The sequence below is a fragment of the Falco cherrug genome, chromosome 4 (genome assembly GCF_023634085.1).
Source record: "Falco cherrug isolate bFalChe1 chromosome 4, bFalChe1.pri, whole genome shotgun sequence".
Taxonomy (NCBI): Eukaryota; Metazoa; Chordata; class Aves; order Falconiformes; family Falconidae; genus Falco; species Falco cherrug.
In genome coordinates this window covers 112112441-112133315 of record NC_073700.1, presented here as the reverse complement: position 1 = coordinate 112133315, position 20875 = coordinate 112112441, and the positions used below count along the sequence as shown (strand labels likewise).

Genomic DNA, 20875 nt, shown 5'->3' with positions numbered 1-20875 from the left:
GACCTTGGCGACGGTTTTTCATGCTCTGCAGATAGATGCAGCAGTGCTGTCAGGCGTGTGGTAGAGCCACAGCTGCCAGCTATTCAACGTGTAAGGGAAGCACAGATTTAAGTTTCAGACAGAGCCGTCTCATGGGTTGAGAACTGAATTTTTAGTCTCTGCTCAGACAAAAGGACCGATTCTCTGAAGGAGACCTGGCTTGCTATGTTAGAGGGCTCTTCTGTGCCTGGCTGTCTCCCTGCTGAGCCTGGAAACAGCACTAAGCTTGAAAGATTCCCTGCCTGGTTTGGGACAGGGGAATACTTCCCAGTAATAATTTCCATTCAATATTTATAAGTAAACTGAGCAAAGTGACTGGAAACTTTCCTGGAGAGCAAAAGAGATTGTTTCTTAATAGTGAACAGAAGAAATGATGGGCAGAGGGAAATGGAAGGTAAGAAGAAAGGCCACCTGAAACATTAGCATGCTAGTACATTTTTTAAGAGTTAATGCATAGGGACACTGTTGACCTGACAGTAGATGGAAGGAAAAACAAAAAAAAAAAAAACAAACAAAAAAACAAAAAAAAAGGGAGGTGCCAAAAGGGGTAGAGATTTATATGCTTTACTCAACTGTCAATCATATAGCTGGAAAAAGAAAGAAGTTTGTATGAATAATAAAATAAAAAGTAATTTCAATTTCTCAAAAAGAATCCCAGTGGTTTCTAAGATATGACAGACCAGTTGTTGATTTTCAAAATTTGAATAAAAACTTTCTTAACCATTTTGAAAAAAAATATTGAAGTTCAATTACAAATAATTTTTTAAATGAAGAAAACTGGAAAGCTGAAATAAAAACACAGAAGTGAGTGAGCATAACAGCATGTTTATTTTCCAATATACCAAGCAATTTTACATGCAGTTTTAATAAAAGCATGTTTTATGTTATTTTTAATGAAAAAGGCTCCTAAACAGGCCTAGCATAAAAATTTTGAGTTTTTAAACAAAAATTGAAAAAAATGGTCGACTGTCACCTTCTCAAAGCCTTGATCAAAATTTTAAGGTTTTGATTTTAAATAATATATTACAAAGCAGTAACAAAATATGGCAAATACTCCCACCCCTCCCCAGGATTTCTAGTGTGCAAATATTGTGTCTGTAGTTTACATCAACTTTGATGGCAGCAGTGCAAATAAACTTGTCTTTTAGTGTTATGGTACACAATATGTCACAGTACAAGAGAAAAAAACCCCAAAACAATAACAGCATCAAGAAGTATTTCATCTAGGCTGACTAAATTCAGTTTGGGTGCAACTCTGAAGGCATATCCAGTATCTAGAGTGCATATGACTTACTCTGTTGGTTTTTACTTGGATTTCATTTGAACACTTTGTTTATATGCTTATGTCTGATTTTTCTTATTCGTTTACTTATTTTTCTCTCTACTGTCCCTTTGTCTTATAGGTCAGGCTGTTGGTAGCAGAAAGTTCTGCCTTGACAGACCTTCTGGGACTCCCGCTTCATAAGGCAGATGAAGTCCAAAGTATAGTTGAAAATCCTGTCAAAGAGCTGGGTACTGAGAAGGCGAGAGGTGCCCATTTTTTCCTTCTGTTTTTTCAGAATGGTATGTAACAAATTATTTGTTTGATTTAGTTTTGTTTCAGGAAATTAACAATAGAAGTGAATATTTTCACGTGACTTAACCTAGGGAGCAAAATTCAGAGCCTAGTGAAACTAACTTCTTGTCTGTGGTGTAGTTTACCATCTAAAGCGTGCATTAGATATTAGATATAATTTAATTAAAATTCTCAACTCAAAATATGAAATGTAATATATACAGACGGATGTAGTTACTACTCCTCCTGTTCCCAGATTTTGCCAGAAATCAGCCAAACACATGAGCTGCCATGGAATTTTCATATGAAGAGTGTCACAGGAACAAAGCTCCTTTAATAAAATTCAGATTAAGAGCTGCTTGAAACTTTAGATAACAACCAAGTAAGGACTTAATTCATGAAAATACTATTAGTATACCAATATTATTCACTCCCTTGATACACTTGGTTATTAAAACTTTTTTCCTGAGTCTTGTTGTGTAGTTGTGTTTTCTCCAGGTGTTAGTCCTGAAAAATTATAGGTATGCTATGTAACTACATATATTCTAAAAAAATATCCTGTCTCCATGTAGGAGTTAAACAAAATTACAGCTTTCTAAGCTTATATTTTCTTACATTTAAAAAAAAAATAAATTAATAATATGCTGTCCATTTGCAGTGTTTAAGGATGCCTTCTGTTATGATATACAATAATAACAAGTTACAGGAGAATTTGTTAAACTCTTACTAGCTCTCCCTCCTCTGTTTGATAAATTCTTTTAGTGCTGATTTTCACTGGGTTTTTTTTTTCCGGATTCAGCTGCAAACAATTCTGAAAAGTAAATATGTGGTATATTTCACTGAACAAGTGAAAAGTTGGCAAAATAAATTAAACATGGCAGATTCTGTCATTTCCACTTGGGTGGAAGTTCAACACATGTGGTCACATCTAGGAAGTATTTTCACTGGCTCTGAAGACATCAGAAGCCAGCTGCCTGAAGATGCAAACAGATTTGTTGAAATGAACAGAGACTTGAAAGTTAGTAGAATTAGTGTTTTGTGTCCATTTATATCTTGCGTTTGAATTACTTAGAGTGGGTATTTAGACAGATATTTTTCTAAATGATACCATATGGGCAGTTTAGTTTGAGTATTTCTTTGCTAGGCTTATTTCTAACCCACTGAAGTAACATTATTATTAGAGTCTCAGGCTTACTTGGGAGAATATCAGAAGTGGATTTTGCATTCTTTATTATTAAAATCAACGATGATTTGTGACAAAGTTCTGCAGGTTGTTCCTTTGCTTAACTTTATTTCTTTTATTTACTCCTTGTTAGCTTTTTAACCTCCTGGAGTCACATAGAGCTATGATACTTCTGAGTTTCCGAAATCCCCGCTGCCAAGCTCCATCGCATTTCGGGCAACAGTGGTTGAAATACAAGTATATCCTCTATTATTGGCCAAACGTAATTACAGCAATCAAGCTAAACATTTGAACTTGCACAAAATATCGTGCCTTAATTTTTCATTCTGACCAAGAAAAGTCACTGAACCCTTGCTTAGTGAAGAGAACAACTTGTGTGTTATTGATGTACCTGTAATTCAATCCGGGTATGTCAGGGGAAGTTCTTCTTACGTACAATTCTGAAGCACTAAGATACAGTTCTGTAGGGAGGTTCTGCATTTAAAATTTCAAATACATTTCTAATTTTTTAAAACTGCAATTTAAACTGTGGGCAGCAGTATGTCTAACTATATGCCAAAAAAAAATAATAATCTATATTCACACCTTTTGTATGAGTTGAGAACCCTGTTAAGAGCAGTGAAATTGTTCACAGCTTTTAACATGCGACGTTTCTTCTCAGTACGTGTTGAAAAAGGCATTGGGCTTATGTGGCACGAGCAGAATTATTGTACAACTTAATGCTTCTATTACAATCTGTCATTTATATCTTGTTAGAAGAGTTCTAATAGTATAATCAGTTGTATCTGCTTTCCTCCAGCACAATTCTCTCTGTTCCTTTTCCATTTCCTTCCTGTTCAGTCTAAACACTGTCAAAATAGGTGTCTGTGGATTTTTTTTTCTTTTTCCATTTAAGAAATGGAAGCTAAAATCTGATGAGGTGCCTTCTTCCAGCTCTTTTTCCCAGTGCCTTTGTTGTCCCAGTATAGTAAACAGTATAAAGTAGAAAAAAACCCACTTCCTTGCACTTCTGTACAGGAGTTGGTGACTGGCACAGAAAAGCCAAAAACGTGATGGAAGCTACAACCAAGCCAGAGGTGTATGAAAATTTTGAAGCTTTACAGCACAGGTAAAATTTCCAGTATGGTTATGAGTTGTTCTAAAGCGTAGTTCTGGAAGTCAGGAAATGAGAGCTGTCAGCTCATATTTGCTTTTTGTTTAGCTGTGAGATCTGATGGTATTTCTGTCATTTGTTTCTATTTGGCATATTGGATTTTTGCTGCTTTTTAGATGATTGATTACATTTGAGGCATTGATGACTTTTGAGGTTCACTATTCATGTATTGCATCATGTAAAATTGTCAAAGGGCTTAAAAATGTGTTCAATTTGTATTAAATTCATTTTCTCCCCATCCGCAACCTGGGAGCTGGGAGTCTTTCTTTCATGCTTACAGCTTTCTTTGCTTTCATGTGTACAGCAAAGGTTCTGCGTCAACACACTTAAAGGTCTGCCTTGAACTTCCCACTGATGTTCACTCTGCCTGCCTGTACAGGCAGCAATGTTTGGAGTCACAGCCTGTTTCTCCATGGAAAAAGTTGTAACAGGAAGTTAAAAACCACCCAAAACACAAACCTATTTTTTTGAGATGTCACTTTTGTTATGAGAAATACCAAGCAAATAGCTGAAGTGCATCAGTCACGCAAATTAATGTGTGTTTTTCCTTTCCAGATAGGCATGTACTTGAGTATTTTGATTCTTAATACTTTTTGTGTCAATACCAGCATTTGTTCTCATGTTTGTTATCCTTCATACATAATGTATGTGCATCTTTAAAAAAGTGGTTACTTTGCTGTCCCATTAGACTGGTTTCTCAAGTAAGGAATTCTGTTCTTGTCCCTTATTTTCTAAGGCTGGACTCTTTGGAAAGTTGAAGGGGAGTTTCCACTTAGCCAAACTTACCTTTTCAGGGACCTTTCGGGCACAATTCCATTCTCTTGGGTTCCTTGGTCTGAGTAAGTAAAAAGAACATGTTCCCTTTTGGTTTCTGGAAAGGAAACACGTAAGGCTTGCTATCTTCTCTGTTCCTTACAGCCATATTCATCATTATTATTTTAAATCAAAAGTGAATTATATTGGTCTAGTTTACTGTTTGGTCTGATTTTTTACATAACTGGGAGGGTATTTTTGGCTTTGGGGTGATTAAAGGCTAATGTCATTAAAACCCATCTTATTTTCAGACTTTCCCTTTGTGAAAAAGCTCTGGCTGAATAGCTAGAAACCAAGCACATAGCTTTTCCTCACTTTTATTTTGTTTCTTCAGCAGATGTGCTAGACATCCTTTCAAAAGGGACATGGCCAAAACAGGTGAGCCTCTTTTTGTATTAATGTACTTCATTTTGTCTACAGAAAGGCAAGTTTTCCAGCTGTGTTAGGCGATAGTATCATAGAACTGCACCTTTGTTTCTGAGTGTTCATTTGCTTTGCAAATAGGAACATTTTGTGTAAGGAAGGTAGTAAATGTTTGCCACCCAGCTAGGTCAAGTACAAGGTGTTCAGCAAGGGAGAGATGAAACCATCATTCTGAGAAGTGTTACAAATCCTGTGCTGTCTCTTGCTGGAAATTTAGCCGCATGCAATTTGCAGTTGTTTGGATTTTTGGATTGTAGGTTTGCAGGAATTAGAAATGGAAAAGGTCAGTGAGATCATCAAGTCTATTCTTCTGGCACGGACTGATTGAATTTCAGGCATGCTATGCATAGTGGTGATAAGTAAGGCTGAAAGATCTATGGTCTCTGTTAGGCTGTTACCGACTGAGCGGCTGACCATTGAACGAGGAATGTTTTTGTAGCTACCCTTCTGTTTTGCCCCCTTGAACAATGATCTGCTAGGTTTTGTGACACTTTGAGACCAATTTGTATAAAAGCACAGGCACTTTGATGTATTTCAGAAGCTTTATACTATGTTATCTACATGCCAGATGATACTCCTGGCCTCACTGACTATCCAGCCACAGCCATTAATTCTCTTGAGTGCTAGTGTTACTGGTGTGTCTCGGGAAAAGCCTTTTTTGAAGGGAAGTGACGTGTAACAGAAGAACGGATACTTTCCAAGAGGATGAGGGACTTGTGAGGCTTGAACAACACCGAGTCTTCTCAGACATGATTGTAGACTCCCATAGCTTCTTCACGTAACTAAATCTCAGTCATTTGTTTCGCCTGCTCGTTGCTATACGCTACATGTAAAAAGAGCAGCCAAACAAACCTTCTATTGTAGTTGTCAGGCTCAGCATGCTGGTGGATGGACGGTGATCTTCAGACTCCATGGCCTTTGGAGAGGTGTGTGGTAACACACGGCATTTAGACCTGAATCAACAATTTGTTAAATAAGCATTAGCCATAATTAATAACAATTTCAAGACTTTTCAGTTTTATACCAAGCCATCTTTGGCCTTCAGACTCTTCTAACAACCGACAACAGCACAAATAACTCTACTGACTGTATCTGTGACCATTTTCCCCCAGCTTTTCCCATAAAAACCTCTGTGTAGTGATTGTGCAACGGTCAGGTAGTGTTGCCGTGTCAGTCTGCACCCTAAGGGAGATCAGAAGGACCCTTCTTATTTCTTTGATTGGCATAAGTGTTCTAATACTGTGGGGGGGAAATGGGGTTTACTTTGTTTATTGTCTTTAAAACTTAAATGCTTCAGTGCATTTCCTTGCTAAGGTCAATTGAAACACGGTGTGCTGAAAACATTAGAATAAGAAACACAGTTGTAAGATTAGTGCAAAGACTTCACCTTATCCAGTTAGTTGCCAAGAAATAGGTTAAACTTTGTTGAACCACCAAATCTTACTGTGTATAGCAAATGTTAGCATGGTAGTCATCCACTTTAATAGAGATATGTATTAGTGTGATTAACACAAATCTAAGGTAAATTGTTTCCTTATACACCTGGTATTTTGGGGTACAGGTAGCCCATTGTCTTGCCAAACTTTTTACAGTGTTGCTGGTCTTAAATTTCAGGAGAATATAGCAGAATGTATAAATGTTTCCCTCGAGGTGTACAGCAGAGAAAAGGAGTTTGTTCTGTTCCATGAGTGTGGATGCAGTGGCCAGGTATGTTATATGAAATTTCCTTCACAGATGTTGCACTCTTTGGGATGTAGATTAAATAGACCATTTCAATGGCATGAACTGCTGCTTTAAAAATGTCAGTTTATAAAAAATAATAATTGAAAAACCTTACAACTATTTTTTCCAAATTTCAAAGCATTTTCTGGCCCAAAACTGTGTAATAAACTAATAATTTATCAAATTGTCTACCTGCTCCTTGTATGTGATGATTTTGGTGGGTTTTTTTAAAAGAAGTGTAGAAAGTTAAGTGTTTAGGAGAAATGCAAAAAAAAAAAAAAATGTCCTAAAAGCCACAGAACTGATGAAGTCTATGGTTGACTGTTGCATTTCTCATACCTCCTCTCTTCTTCTGCCCTTTGATTTCATCTTCCATTATACTTTCAGATGCCTTGCTCTCTTATCCTTTAGCACACACCTCTGCAGACCTCCAGCTCCCTCCTGCATCCCCTGTCAGCTGAGCAGGGTTTTAGCTGGTTTGGAGTCTCCCATTTGCTAATTGGCCAGCCACTGTGTGTGCTAACTGGGTACTGGCAGGTCAGAAAGAGCAGATCAGCAGCTTCTGAGACAATAACTCATTGTTCTCGGAACAGTGCTGAATGGATAAGCATTCACATTGCATAAAATCAATGTTGCATGTGGTTCTAATGATTGATTGTCTCAGCAGGGAGGCCCCAGACTGAATGGGCAAATGTATGCAGCTTGCCTCTTGGAGATAGTTTCTCCAAGATACAGCTACGTTTGAGTGCAGAAACATAGGAAAGCATATTGTCTGTGTTTACTCCGTGTCTGTGAACAGAAAACCTTCAGACTTTCATATTTGGAGCTCTAAGACAGTATGCCTGTGTGTCCAAGTCAAGTGAATGTGGAAAACAAAACAACGTCTGATGTCTGGGGGGCTGGGGAGGGCTCCTCTGAGCTAAACCCTACTGAAGGGGCCGGCAGTCGGAGAGGGAAAGTGGAAGAAAACAACCCACTCTCACTTTAAGTTTGTAAGCAATGTTGATGTAAAGAAAATCCTTTGTGAAGATTAATGAGACGAGACTCTTGTATTGTTAGTATAAAATGTACCATTTATGTTACCTGCACAAATTTATGCGTGTTTGGGGTTTTGTCCTCAAAAAGTGGAGTCTTGGTTGCAACACCTCAAGGAAATGGTATGTAAACCAGGGTGCCTCTGCATCATGGAGGCCATAGCGGCCTGTGAAGGGAAGCAGAGGGAACAGTGGCGTTTTGGTCTACCCAGCCCAGGTGGCACTTACTGGTTCACAAACCTGGTGGGTTTCAGGTGTAGAAATGCCATTTGTCAGGCTGGACGAGGGCTTGGCATCAGCCCTGGAGGACTGCCACAAGAAGCGGGTCTGAATATTTTCTTTTTGTTTAATTCGGCGCAAGTAAATACATGTGAAAATGGTCTCATTAAAAAGAAAGGAGTGGCATTTTTAATAATTTTAATCCTGTAGTAAATGAAGTGCTATTAGCATCTACCAAAAAAAAAAAAATGCTTTTTACTTCCATTTCTGTTATCTCATGGGCGGTTTTGTCACTTATTAATTTCTGGGTTTTCTGTGGGATTATTCTGAACCGGGCTGAAAGGTAAAAGCAAAAATACTGCCAAACATCACTCATGATAGCGTGGCAAGAATAAAGTATGCAACCAGTATGTATACAAATACCCATATATTTGCCTAAGGAAGCCAAAACTGTTGGGCTTGTTTGTGTCAAACTGAACAGTTTACTTCTAATATTATTAGGTTTAGTCCCACTTCAGAAGGGTACCTTCTGCCATTTGATTTTTGTTTTGCCCTTGTTTACCTCCACCTTCTCTTCAATATTTGCTTTTTGAAAATTTTAAGTCGCTTTGGTTTTCTTTTCCAACCTAGAAAAATCTGCCAAAGGGACATGCAAAATTGGAAAGAGACCTCAAAGTGGGGGTGGAAATCTGATAAAGGTGTCTAAGGTTATCCCCGTAATAGAGAAGGTGGATAAAGATTAATCTTTGTTTGCTGTTTCTCATAATACAAGAGCTAACAGGCACTACCTGAAGCTATTAGGTAGCAGACTTCAAACAAAAGAAACATTCCATACTGTGTACGGTTTTAAATGCAGAACTTCTGGCTACAGAATGACAGATGTATAAATAAAAAGGTGAAGTAAAGGGTTAGCCAAATTTCAGTCTAGTTCATGACTATTAAATATTTTGATAAAAGAGCTAGCATGGTTTTTAGGGGGTTTGGTTTTGTTGGGTTGGATTTTTTTGTTTGTTTAGTAACTTTGGGCTGATGTATTTGTGGTATATTGTGCCGTGTGTTCCCAGGATACCCAGCTCCAGGGCTTTTTATGTTCTTTTTGGGGTGGTTTGTTTTTAAACAATCTCTGCGAGCTTCTGTGGAAGGCAGGGACTGGTCCATGGTGAACCTCTGCATGGTCCACTCGGGCTGTTCCTGTGGTCACTTTGCCAGCAGAGCAGAGCGCGCTGTCCTACGCTGCTGCTGCTCCCCGCTGGGGTGACCTGTGGTGGGGACCTTGGACTGGTTCTGCGGTACAGAGTGGACAAGGAAAGATTATCTGGACCTCTCTGCAGATAGCAGCTCACTGCCGTAAAGGAGGAGAGCTTTGGGTGTGTTTAAAGGAAGATGCCAGAGATATTTCAGGATATTTGATAATTTCAGTCAGAATGTTGCTGTTGGTATATCCTTCATGATATGATAGAGAAAAATCGGAAACATGGTGAAATTGCCTGCTGGTTTTATTTTTGTAGGCATTTTCAGAATCTATTAGGGCTTAGAATGTGATTATCAAGTAACATTTGCATGGGGTATTACCTTCTGGGCCTTAAACTCTCAGTAAAAACAGCACTCGTAGGTGGTTTTGTGTTTTATATAAATTAATGCAGAAAGTGTAGGGTTTAAGGTCTCACTAATTCTCCCTCCCATTTTAAAGCCATAGTGTATTAAAAAATGTACAAGCATCATTGTCTCACAGCAGCTACCCAGTAAATAGTGTTTTTCTATTAAAGTTAGTTGTGTTTGCCTCCTTAAATTACATGCAGTAGCTGTGTATGGATTTTTTTCTTATTAGTATGAAACCTGAAAAATTCCTTAGAGTCTTTCTACTATGTAACTCTGTATAATCATTCGTACCTTACTTTGTGATCTTTCCTTCGTTGCTTTGCCTATTTTTAAAACATAAGTCACTGATCTTTCCTACAGTCTGTTTTCAGTTTGTCAATAAATGTTCTCATGCGACTAGTAAAATTTATAAAGAGGCTGTTGCATATCACTATGGAGATTGTAGCCACAAAATTTACACTTCATGCACATCATCTTATCCATCTATTCCTCCTACCCTGTCTAGCTGACCACCTTCAGTATTTGTGCTCAGCTGGATTGTTGTTTTGGAGGTGGTTCAGATGTGTTTAAACCAGGATTTCTTCTGGCATCTCATGTTTAGTATCAGTAAATCTGTACATACAAGCCAGTTTTGGTGGTGATTTAATTCATGATGTAGGCAGAACTAATTTCTAGTGGCAATAATGGTGGATGGTACTGGGATCTGTCTGGACTTGGAGGTTACCTAAATCTTTTCAGGTCACTCGGCTAAGTGCCATTATCACCGTGCTGCGCGGAGAAATTTCCCTGGGTGATCAACAGAAAATCATGTTTGTGCCATAGATCTTCATGCTAGAGATGTATTAGCAAGCTGTGTAGCTCAGAAGGTGTATGTTTGGTCAGGTATATTGTGCATGCATAGTTGTTGCGGTTTTTATGGGTATTAATAGTACTTAAGCCAAGTTTGGATCTGCACGTGGGCAGCAGGATGCTGGAGGTGGAGTAGGTATAGTCATGAAGACAGCCTGCTTCAGATCTGTGTGCCGTGCCTGCGTTTTTATGGGCTACTGCCTTCTGAATATAAAAGTCACCTGAAAAAAAAAAAAGTCAGGTGTCAACTTTTACTTTACTTCTGGGAACCTTTCAAACTTGTAGCAGGTTTTCTGTGAGCAGCAAGATACTTCCTTAACTTTCAGATCACAAAACCGAGTGCAGGCAATGCTTGGGCATTCTGAGGATTTTTCTCAAACGTCTTTACTTATTTTGCCTTCGGTCGTTCACAGCGTGTTTTCCTCTCCCCGTAGAGGCATGCATGTGCATCTATAGGGCAAGGCACTCCTCTCCTGTGGTGACTCTGCAAGTGCATACAATTGCAATTTTGACTGTTTATTTAACCCAGAGTGCTCAGCCTGTGTGTAACTGGGTGCAGGTAGAACCGAGGCGGCTGGCAGGTGCTACTGGGGTGAATGCACAGGGCGGTTCATGGATGGGCACTGAAGCAGGGAAGAATCTCGTTTTCCTGGTGACCACACAGGCCTCAGAAAGAAAACAGGTTTCTAAGATGGCATTAAGACAAGAAGAAACAAGGCTTGAGGAGTAAAATGAAACTCAGTCTGGGCGAAGTAACGTCTGCTGTCATGCAAAGACTGCGTTGTTTGTAAGGAGAGGTCTTGGCTTTGGAAGCGACCAAGTGTTCTGCTGTAACAGCTCTATTAAAAAGATCTTCTGTTACACTTGCATCTGTATAAAAACACAAATGCCTCGAGGTGCATCTAATTCTTTATAATTGGTTGTAGTAGTTGTTAGTCACAAGTGGCTAGGCATGAGGTGTGAGACTTACTGATGACAGCTGTAGCTTTCGTGATAGGTCATGTTTCTTTTATCTGAATAGCTCCTACCTGGTGTAATGGCTCTGCGATGGCCTTTGAGGTCACCAATTCCCACGCTTTCGCTTGGCTGTCACAGCTATGCCACAGATGGGACAATGCCCAGAAACATTTTTGCCAACATTTACGATGCTCAGTTTCATACTTTTACGAGAACTTGAGGAAATACCCCTCGGCTAGTTATTACACCTTTGACTGACAGGTAATGACTGTTGCTAATAACAGTGTCTGCTTTATTGGTTTCACTGAATAAAAAGTTAAATGTTTTATAGAAATTCAGTGTTCTTTCATACCTCGTATGTATTTTATAAGGTTATTAAGACAATATCTTTGAGCATGTGTATGCATGTAGGTGTGCATACTTAAGTAATGGTATGATTTTAATGTCTATTACTTTTAAAATAACTGAAATATTTCTTGCATAACTTCATGTTTATATTCCATGTCTAGTCTGAAGAAGAATATGTGTGATCTATACTAAGGTTAATCAGGAGTTTTCAGCAAAATTTTTTTTGTGTGTGTGTAAAGTCCAAACAAGTACTTTTTTTTTCCTGGAGATGTTTTGGCTCCAGAAGGGAATTTCTTGTCAACGTCGGTGATCCAAAGATGCGCCTAGCAACCCTGGCTGGCTTAGTGCTTACTGACCCTCAGCAGGAGGGGACAGTTCTGGGGCTCAAGTCCTTGAAACAGGCAAAGCAGCAGCTACAGCCTCCTGATTCCTGTCCTGTGTGGCCACTGATAAGATAATCCTTCTTGCTAAAAAATGTTGACGTAGCTGGTTTTCATATCTGAAATAAGTGTTTTCCAGGTAGTGTCACATCATGATTTTGCATGAATAAGGTAAATTTGTGGTTTAGGACATTAAATTATGATGAGAGGAGAGTCTCAGAATAAATCACCCATGAAACCTCCTGCCATTGTACGTGTCCCTAGCAATGCTAACAATCACGTTTCTGATGTTACGGTGGTACGTTACTGTAACCCAGTCTCCCCGCCTCACAGTGAGCGGTGCTCCTGCAGAACCAGCTGGCACAGGTAGAACAGAGACCACCACAGATCAGGGCCATGCCCTTGGGGTGATGGCATATGTCTCCTACTGTTCTGAGCGGATGGATTACAAGGTGAGATGTTCTACTAAGCAGTGTGGAAGTTGTTGTTTGGTTTCTTTTTGTTATGACACACATTGGAAATTGTCACTTTCAAGAAAAAACATCAAAACTTCCACTTTTGATTTTAGTCTGTAGGGAATATCTAAAAAAGGTTTGGTCCAGACAGGAGCTTAAGGGGATGCTTTGATGAATTCCATTGCATCTCAGTGGAAGTTCTGTTAGTGGTGGCAGTACAGGTAAATTCTATTTGTGATGCTATTAGGAACAAGAAAAAGAAGTGATTATTTTAGCAGTACTTCTTTATTGTCCTTTGCAGGCTTAAATACTAAACCAGTAAAATCTTCTTCCCAAAGTTCCTCTGCAACCCTTTATAAATGCGGTGAGAGAGTAGATGGTAACACTACATCACCTGTGTAATATACTACCTTACAATAACTTTCTCTTCAAAATGTAGCAGTAAAAGCGAGTGAACTACAGGAATTCAATTAAACTTTGCAGTGGAAACTCTGATACTGTTCAAGTCCCACCATGTGAAATCATTGCATCATGTGGGTGAGAAGTTTGGCAGGATCCAGCTTTGCAAGAAAGAGACTCCCAGGAGTTCCAGGGTTTCTTGGTGCTTTTGAGGCATGCCTTGTGTTTCCCCTGTCCCATGTTCTCCTTCCTCCGCTTCCTTTACTCAGTGCTGTCTTCTGGCCTTTTCAAATGCACCAAATCCCTACCAGTCTCATTTATTCTACATTTCAAATGATAATTCCTCCTATTGACATACTTCACCCATATGCATTCTTTGTTGCTCAGTCCAGTCTTTCAGTCTTTTCCTTTTAAGTTCAGTGCTGGCCGGAGGAGCCACAGATCACTAAACACTGTTGCCCGCCAAGGTAGTGCCTCTGTTTGCTCAGCTCTGGTAAACTTCCCTAGGTATTTGCTTTTGGCCATCGTGAGAGATGGGATCCAAGCCCAGATGCACCCTTGTCATCTGACCCTGATGGCTGGCCTTGTATGATGCAGTTGTTCACATCTAATGCGACTGTAAAGTTTTTCTGAGCGTTATCTTTCTTGTAACAGATGTTTTTATTCTTTGGTGAAAACACTAGATGGAAGTCGTCAGCTGGAAGATTTATTAGCATGAACCCAGGATATGCAGGTCGGACAGAATTATCTGAAAACCTCAGAGTTCTGTTCAGGCAAGCATGCTATAGTATACTTTTATTGTATACTAATATATCAAGTCTACATCTAGAGTACATATCCCACCTAATGTTACTCATCTTGCTGTGCCATGAAATGCAGTTTCTTTTTGCGTCAGAATTTCTGTGAAAAAAAAAAAAATCAATATTTGCGTTGTACCTGCCTGTACACCGTAATGGCAGGGGAGATCAAATGAAAATCTTGCCTTTTTTAAATCTAAAAAATTTAAGGTACCTGTGAACACATAGAATGTGCCTAAAATACGTGCAAGAATATTCACAGTTTTGTGGTAAACGGGAATCCTCACAGCTGGCTTAACCTAGCAAAATGACCATTTGACAAGCCTGTAGCTATCACAGCCTTCCAAGGGTGCGGGCATGCAAGTGTTCGTAGATGTTTCATAACTACCAGTTGAAAATGAAACCGCATACTTCAACCTAGTAAGATACTCAATATGTAATTGTTGAGAAGCTGTGAAAAGTATAGTGCACAGCATAAAAAATCATATACTTTTGGACACTGTAGGACAGTCCATTATCTTTTTCTTGAAGTACATACTTATACTTTATATCTTAACATTAATATTTCAAGGAAGAAAGTTTTGAATTTGAAAGATCTGTATTTTGCCTGCCGTGCGCGGTGAGTTTGTATCAAAGTGGTGTTTCAGAGAGTGAATTAATTCCACAAGCGGTTACTCTGGCATGATGGGTGGTAAAATGATGCCAATTTATCCTGACAAAGTGTTGGAGATGCACTGTGGACTACGTGGTAATGGTCTTTGACTTAAATGGTGCAGGGCTTGCTTGAAAAAAAAGTTGTCACTTGAAATCCTTGCTCTTGCATGAACACTTTTCACTGATTTAATCAAAACTTGAGAAAAAAAAGATTCTGTGATTCCATTTCTCAACATATTGAAGTTCAATGGGGCAAGCCAGGCATTGCCGGGCTGTCTGGGGAGGCGCAGGTATAGACATGCTGTCTGGGATCTGCTGCTCTGAGCAGTAAATCCCTTTGGTTTTTAAAAGATAGAAACTTAGAGCAGAACCAGGCATCACTGTTGCTTCTGTGAGCAAGTTGAAACACAGGTACTACTTTCTTCTGTATTAAAAATACATCAAGGTTTTGGTGTATTTGATTATTTCTGCTTTAGCCATGGAATTCCTGACACCCATACTCCTTCGTGATTTTACTGTGGGAAGACACACAGTCTGATAAAGTTAGAAAGCTGTTTTCTCAGGCACACCTCATCCCCTCGCCAGCCAAGTGTCCTGCTTCAGATTGTTGGCTGGGGCAACAGCAGCAATGAGCTTTCTTGTTCTTTGAGCCTAAATTGCAACCATTTGTAACAAGCAGTAAGTAACGTCTGTTTATAGGGAGGAGGTTAGGATTTGAATTCGCGTGCCTCTGCAAAGACTGTTGCTGAATAAGACTGTATTAGTTGGGTCTTAGCAAACATTGGAGGGAGACCCTGAGAGGTGCATCCCGCTTCCCCTTAAGTTCTTTTTTTAATATTTCACAACTTAGCTATTGCTTTGTGAAGTCTTGTCGTCAATTGCCATCTAAGAACTCTTCAAGGCAAAGCAGGGTTGGTACGCACCAAAGCTGTCGGGCAGCCCCTCGGTTCAGAACTTGCTCAGAGGAGGATGGGGTGGCGGGGAGCCCATCCGCCCGTGTCGGTGCGGCGTGGCTGCCACCCGTTCTGCTTTCTGGCGGTCACCTGCTCTGGCGGCCACGTCTTCAGCAACCAGCTAGGCGTGGAATTTGAGAAAAAAGCAGGAGGCATCACTCTGTGTTGCTACCAGGCATTTTCTCTGTCAGTGGACTACAAGAGGATGGAAAATGTATGTGATTTATTTTTGTTAGTTTCATTAGTTTTGTTGTTCCTTTTTTTTATTTGGGAAGAAAAAAGGAAGGGATATGAAATAATATTAATTAACAATTTCTCTACTGAAAGATAAAGTTGAATTACTGCTTTATTTGATGTGCTCTCTGTTCTGGTTTCCTTTTGGTCTTGGTTGCTTTTTTTAAATTTTCAAAATATACTCGCTACATAGAGCTGAAGTGTTACCTTGACTTGGTTGTCATGTAAAATAAAAAGCCTTTGGAATTAACCTGTGAATTGCTGTGTTCGGGACTCTGGAGTACAGCCCTGCAGCAGATGTCGGCAGTAGCTCTTAGCCATCGTACAGCACACGGGAAAGGCAGGAGGTGACTGGTAAAGCATTGACTCCACATGTTTGCCACCTAATAAAATCTAACAAGGGAGAGAAGATCTATTAAATACTACTAGCTTGATATTTCTTGTGCAAGCAGTTATTGTATTTGTAAGAAGGGTATTGGTTATGGTAGGTAGAAGAGCATATAATTTTTTATAATTAACTGCAATGCATATAGCAGCCTCTGTTTGGGCTTATGAAGAAATGCTTCTTAGGGAACAGTTTCCTTTAATATTGTTCAACAGAAGGGTGCTTACCCTTTTTCTTGACTGTATGTTACTGATTTCTGTCAGAAATATACTGCTGGACTAAACCACTGGTCTTCATTTTGTCATATTTAAGTATGAATGGGGAACAAAAGAAATCTTTGTATTTGTCAGTAGTAAGAAAAGTGCTCTGAGGCACAAGTTTGCTGGTTTGTAACTGACCTGAACATAAAATTCAAGATCTCTTCTCTGCTACTATGTAACTTAAGTAGTGATTTTTAATGAGGGAATTGTTTAGCCTTTGCATTGCTGCTTTGTGTTACTTTTTGAATTGGAGATTTTTCGGGTATCGTTAAAATGGCTGTGGCTTTATTCTAAAAGTTTGAACTAACAGTTATATTTAATAAAAGAAACAAACAGCAAAATCTCCCAAACCAACCATAGCTTCATGTAAAAGCATTAAAGCCTTCCAAAGATCGAAGTCCTTTAAAAAACGATGGCGTTTTAGCAGTGGCATGGCACTGCACTTGACATGCAGACCCAGTACAGCTGCCGACGGTGTCCTCTGGTCGGTGGTGGCAAGTGACGCTGCTGCAGACTGTGCCTGCGCCAAGGTTGGGTAGTACCTGTCCTACAAGCCCTGTGTTGCTCAGCTGCCTTCTTTGTGTGCAGCAATGTTACTGAATACTAACAATCAACAGTGCCTAATTAGCTCCTTTTTACTTTGAAATAAGGTACTTGTTAGCTTTGACTGGCACTCTTAATTGTGACTCTCTTGAGCTCTGTTTTTAAAAATGTTTGCACACATCAGTCATTTGATTTAAGTGACTTACCCTTACCATGTTTAAATACTAATCTGTGTATTTGGATTATGGGGTTTGTTTTCTTCCTTGGACCCTGTGCCACAGGTATCCCTGATGTTGAATTGATCTCTGAAATTATGTTGGTTGCTGGAGGGTTTATTGACGCGTGTCTGTTAGCCAGGAAGTTTATTGTGTACACTCTCTGCAGGGAACTTTCTGAATCAGTGAGCATCTCTTTGGGCTTATGGGTTTGATAAGTGTTAGTTAACACATACTCGTGAAGGCTGGATGTTTTATGATAATAATTTTTTTTTAATGTACGTGGTCTTATCTTTCATTTTGAAGGCACTTTAAATCATATGTCCATCCTTATTAAATTGATACAAATTTACAAGAAAGCGCCCTTCCCTCTGATCTTGGGACATTGGTAGTGCGTTAATTCTGCATTAAACAATTGTATATTACTGCTTCATACCTGGGATGGCTGAACTACATGGTACTGTTGTGTAATACCTGTATTTCTTATAAAACTATCTGTTAGAGAAGACAAAAACCTTATAGCAAAGTAGGAAATCTTCTGAAAAACAAATAATGTGTTCTATTTCGGTGAATATTCCTCTAAACTTTCCCCAGTAAATACAGTGGAGATATGTTTGAAAAATAGAAATAAAGCATTGCTAAATAATTATTCTACTGGAAATAATTAATATTCAGAATAGTTATCTTTAAAATGTCCAACTTGTAAAACTTGGAAGGCTTATAATTCCTTCCCTGTATATGTGCTATTTACTCATTTCAAACTGTATAAACTTTCACAAGACTTTCTTAATATTCATTTTATTAGTGGAACAAGATCTTGGAGAACGTTTCAACCTTAAGATGTAAACTCTAACAAGTAGGGCCATCATGAAAGCAAAAGCAACTGTTTTCACACCTGCATAATTTTGAAATTATCTCTCAGTGCCAATTTTTCCTGACACAATCTTGCAATGTACCTAGAGAGAATTATTTTAAACATCATATCTCTTAAGATATTGTCTGCTTTACTAGAACAAGGATTCCTCAACTCTAACGATTACTTTGTCCTGGAGTCATTTTCTGAATTCAGGAAAATCATTTATAGCATTGTTTGCCGCTTCAATATTATTAATAGTAATAATAACAACATAATTTGAAGGTAGAATGTTCTTGTTTGTTTACTTTTAAAATCCTACTTGTTTTACTTTTAATGGAAATGGGAGAAATCAAATCCCTTTGACAAAAATTGTGGGCTGCTGCAGAAAATGTACAGCAATTCAGAGAGCTCTGAAAATAATGGTCCAGTGTTGGGGCTTTCAGGACTTTCAACATACCTTTGGGGCATGAGGTTCCTAGGCTATGAAAACTCCTTCAGAACAGGGTTGTCAGGGCTTCCAGTGCTTATGCTGTGAAGGAAGGGACTTGTGGTCCTGTCATACCATGGCAAATAGTCTGGATGTCTTAAAGTCCTTGTACACTGGATAATCAGCACAGCAGGCTGGTGTAAAGATGCATAGCTTGCTCTTCAACAGCCCATCAGACAGCAAACCAATAAAAAATTTGGTAAAAAAAAATAATAAAATGAAATCTTTCCTAAATCTAAGCAAAAGCCCAGCATATTCCTAAATTTCCTATTTTCCTAATCGGCTCTATGTTTAACTTCTTTGCCTAGGTGTACCATTTCTAAAATGTGGAGATTCGTTTTCATTGCAGACACTCAGCATCTTTAGTACCTTAGAAAATAATGGCCATTTTTCTTACTGATGATGAACTGTTCTGATGTTGAAAATGGCTTCTTATTTTTAATTCTTTGTGATCTGTTTAGTGCATTTGATTCACAATTATAGTGTCACTGTCATGGAAGAGGATAGTAATGTGTCAACTTTAAAAATTGTATATTGTTAAATTGTGAGTTTGCTACTGTTTTGGTGGCGTTTTTTTCCTTTTTTTCTTTTTTCTTTTTTGTTTGGATGATAATACTGAGTAGGCTGTGTTTATATTGAAGTTTTAGGTGTGGTTGCAGCAAATGTTCTCAAATCCTGCCTGACTGGTGGTCAGTTTGGGTGCTGACAGCAGGGTGGTTACACCCCCAGAGAGATTTTTGGAAGGGAGGGGTGGTGTGCACACCCCGAGGAAACTGTAGAACATCACAAGGGGAGTGATGCATGCTGAGGTGGAGAGATGGTGGCTGTGTAACTCCTGGCTGCAGCAGCACAGAGGTCAGGGAGGAGCTGGTTATCCATACTTAGCCAGCTGCCCTTATAGTAGCCGGTCCCACTGCTGGTTATGCCGGAATTAACCCTCTGGTATCTCTGTGAGCTGCAAGAACACATTGAAGCGTAGGTGCAACCTTACGTTTAGAGAGCTGTAACCTCATGACAGACCGCTTCAAATTGCAAAATGTTTTATTGGGGTGCTGTTCAAATTGTTTAAATCTCAAAAGTGGTTCAAACTCCTCCTATTTGTGTGTTACCAAAGAAGGAGGGGGAAAGAGGTGAGCTCTTACACAGCTCTGGAAAAAGGAGGAAGAGGGACTGAAGAGCGTACGTGTGATGGAAAACTTGTGCCTTCTGTGTTGGATATCTGCCTTCCCACCGACAGGGCCTGGTCGAGGTTACGGGCTTTTTCTCTGCCCTTCACTGACCAAATGTTTCTAGGCTTTTCTTCTAGGCTGACTTCGCTGTTTCTTTCTTCCTTTAACGTTGGTGTTGGAGCTGGGTGCAAAATATATTTGTAGTCTGTCCAGTCTTCTCTTTTGGAAACAGAGAAGCATTGCTAGCATCAAGTCAAGTTAGGAGAAGCTTGGCAGCCTTTTGCTTGCCTTGTTTCATCATAGAGGTATAGTTGCAATGAATACAATAATACTTGATGGTGCAAATGTTATCATTTAAAAATAAGGAATGAAGTGGTAGAATACGAAAAAATAGATAGATATATACATTTCGCCCTGTTTTGTTGTTTCTTTACTGGTCTAAAGCCAGTGCAAGACGACAAGGGAATAAAAAAAGTGTCATTTTACTCTATGTGTAAACTGAATGTTTTCTCTGTAAACACTACCACTTTTATTTTCTGTGCTAACATGACTAGTTAAAATGTTTTCACAGGACCATTGTGAGCAGGGACTTTGTGCTTCAAGTCAGTTTTGGTAGTTGCCGGCTCACTGAAACGAGGAGACAAGAACAGACCTGAAGGTCAGGTAAAATCTTCGTTTAAAGCATCTAAGGAGGTGCATCTGGTGTTTTGCCTTTGAATAAAAACAGAATCTTAAAAAGAGAAGGATTTAATGCTCTCGTGAATTGTAGTTTACTATCCTTTTCCCGGTGCTTTTGCAAGCCTGAAGAGACTTCAGTTGCTTAAAATAGTGACAGGTGATATATCCTGAGTTTCACGGGTCTGATCAGTGACCTGTTTCCAGCTCTGGATGTTCCGAGGAAGAGGAACCTGAAATTTGAACAGATGGTTAAACAATCTACCCTGGAGCTTCACTCTCAGCCTGAACAGAGCTTTATTCTCGAAGTAAAAGAATTCATTGCCTTTAATTACTCCCCTTAAGAATTTCAATCAAAATAATTGCAAATGGGTTGTATTAGACATGAAGGTTATTTTTGAGTATGTTACAGTATTGATAAGGTGTCCTCAGTGTCTCGGTATTTCAAAGGCATTTTGTTATGGCAGTAATACTCCTCAGTATGATAAATATGCCCGTAAGGAAACGTATCCTGTTCAA

At 39.1% G+C, this 20875-nt stretch overlaps 1 protein-coding gene across 1 annotated transcript in view; it reads left to right on the top strand.

Moving 5' to 3' along the window:
- DNAH11 (dynein axonemal heavy chain 11) overlaps positions 1-20875 on the top strand; it is a 134346-nt gene that overhangs the window by 8416 nt on the left and 105055 nt on the right. Inside the window, 19 exon segments of the mRNA XM_055707658.1 lie at positions 1443-1551; positions 1942-1977; positions 2389-2632; positions 3814-3885; positions 4995-5121; positions 6781-6873; positions 8040-8126; positions 8128-8247; positions 10479-10548; positions 10551-10606; positions 11649-11716; positions 11718-11805; positions 12568-12726; positions 12843-12991; positions 13785-13900; positions 17221-17354; positions 20285-20355; positions 20482-20527; positions 20530-20664. Of these exon segments, the coding sequence (XP_055563633.1) occupies positions 1443-1551; positions 1942-1977; positions 2389-2632; positions 3814-3885; positions 4995-5121; positions 6781-6873; positions 8040-8126; positions 8128-8247; positions 10479-10548; positions 10551-10606; positions 11649-11716; positions 11718-11805; positions 12568-12726; positions 12843-12991; positions 13785-13900; positions 17221-17354; positions 20285-20355; positions 20482-20527; positions 20530-20664 (1980 nt within the window).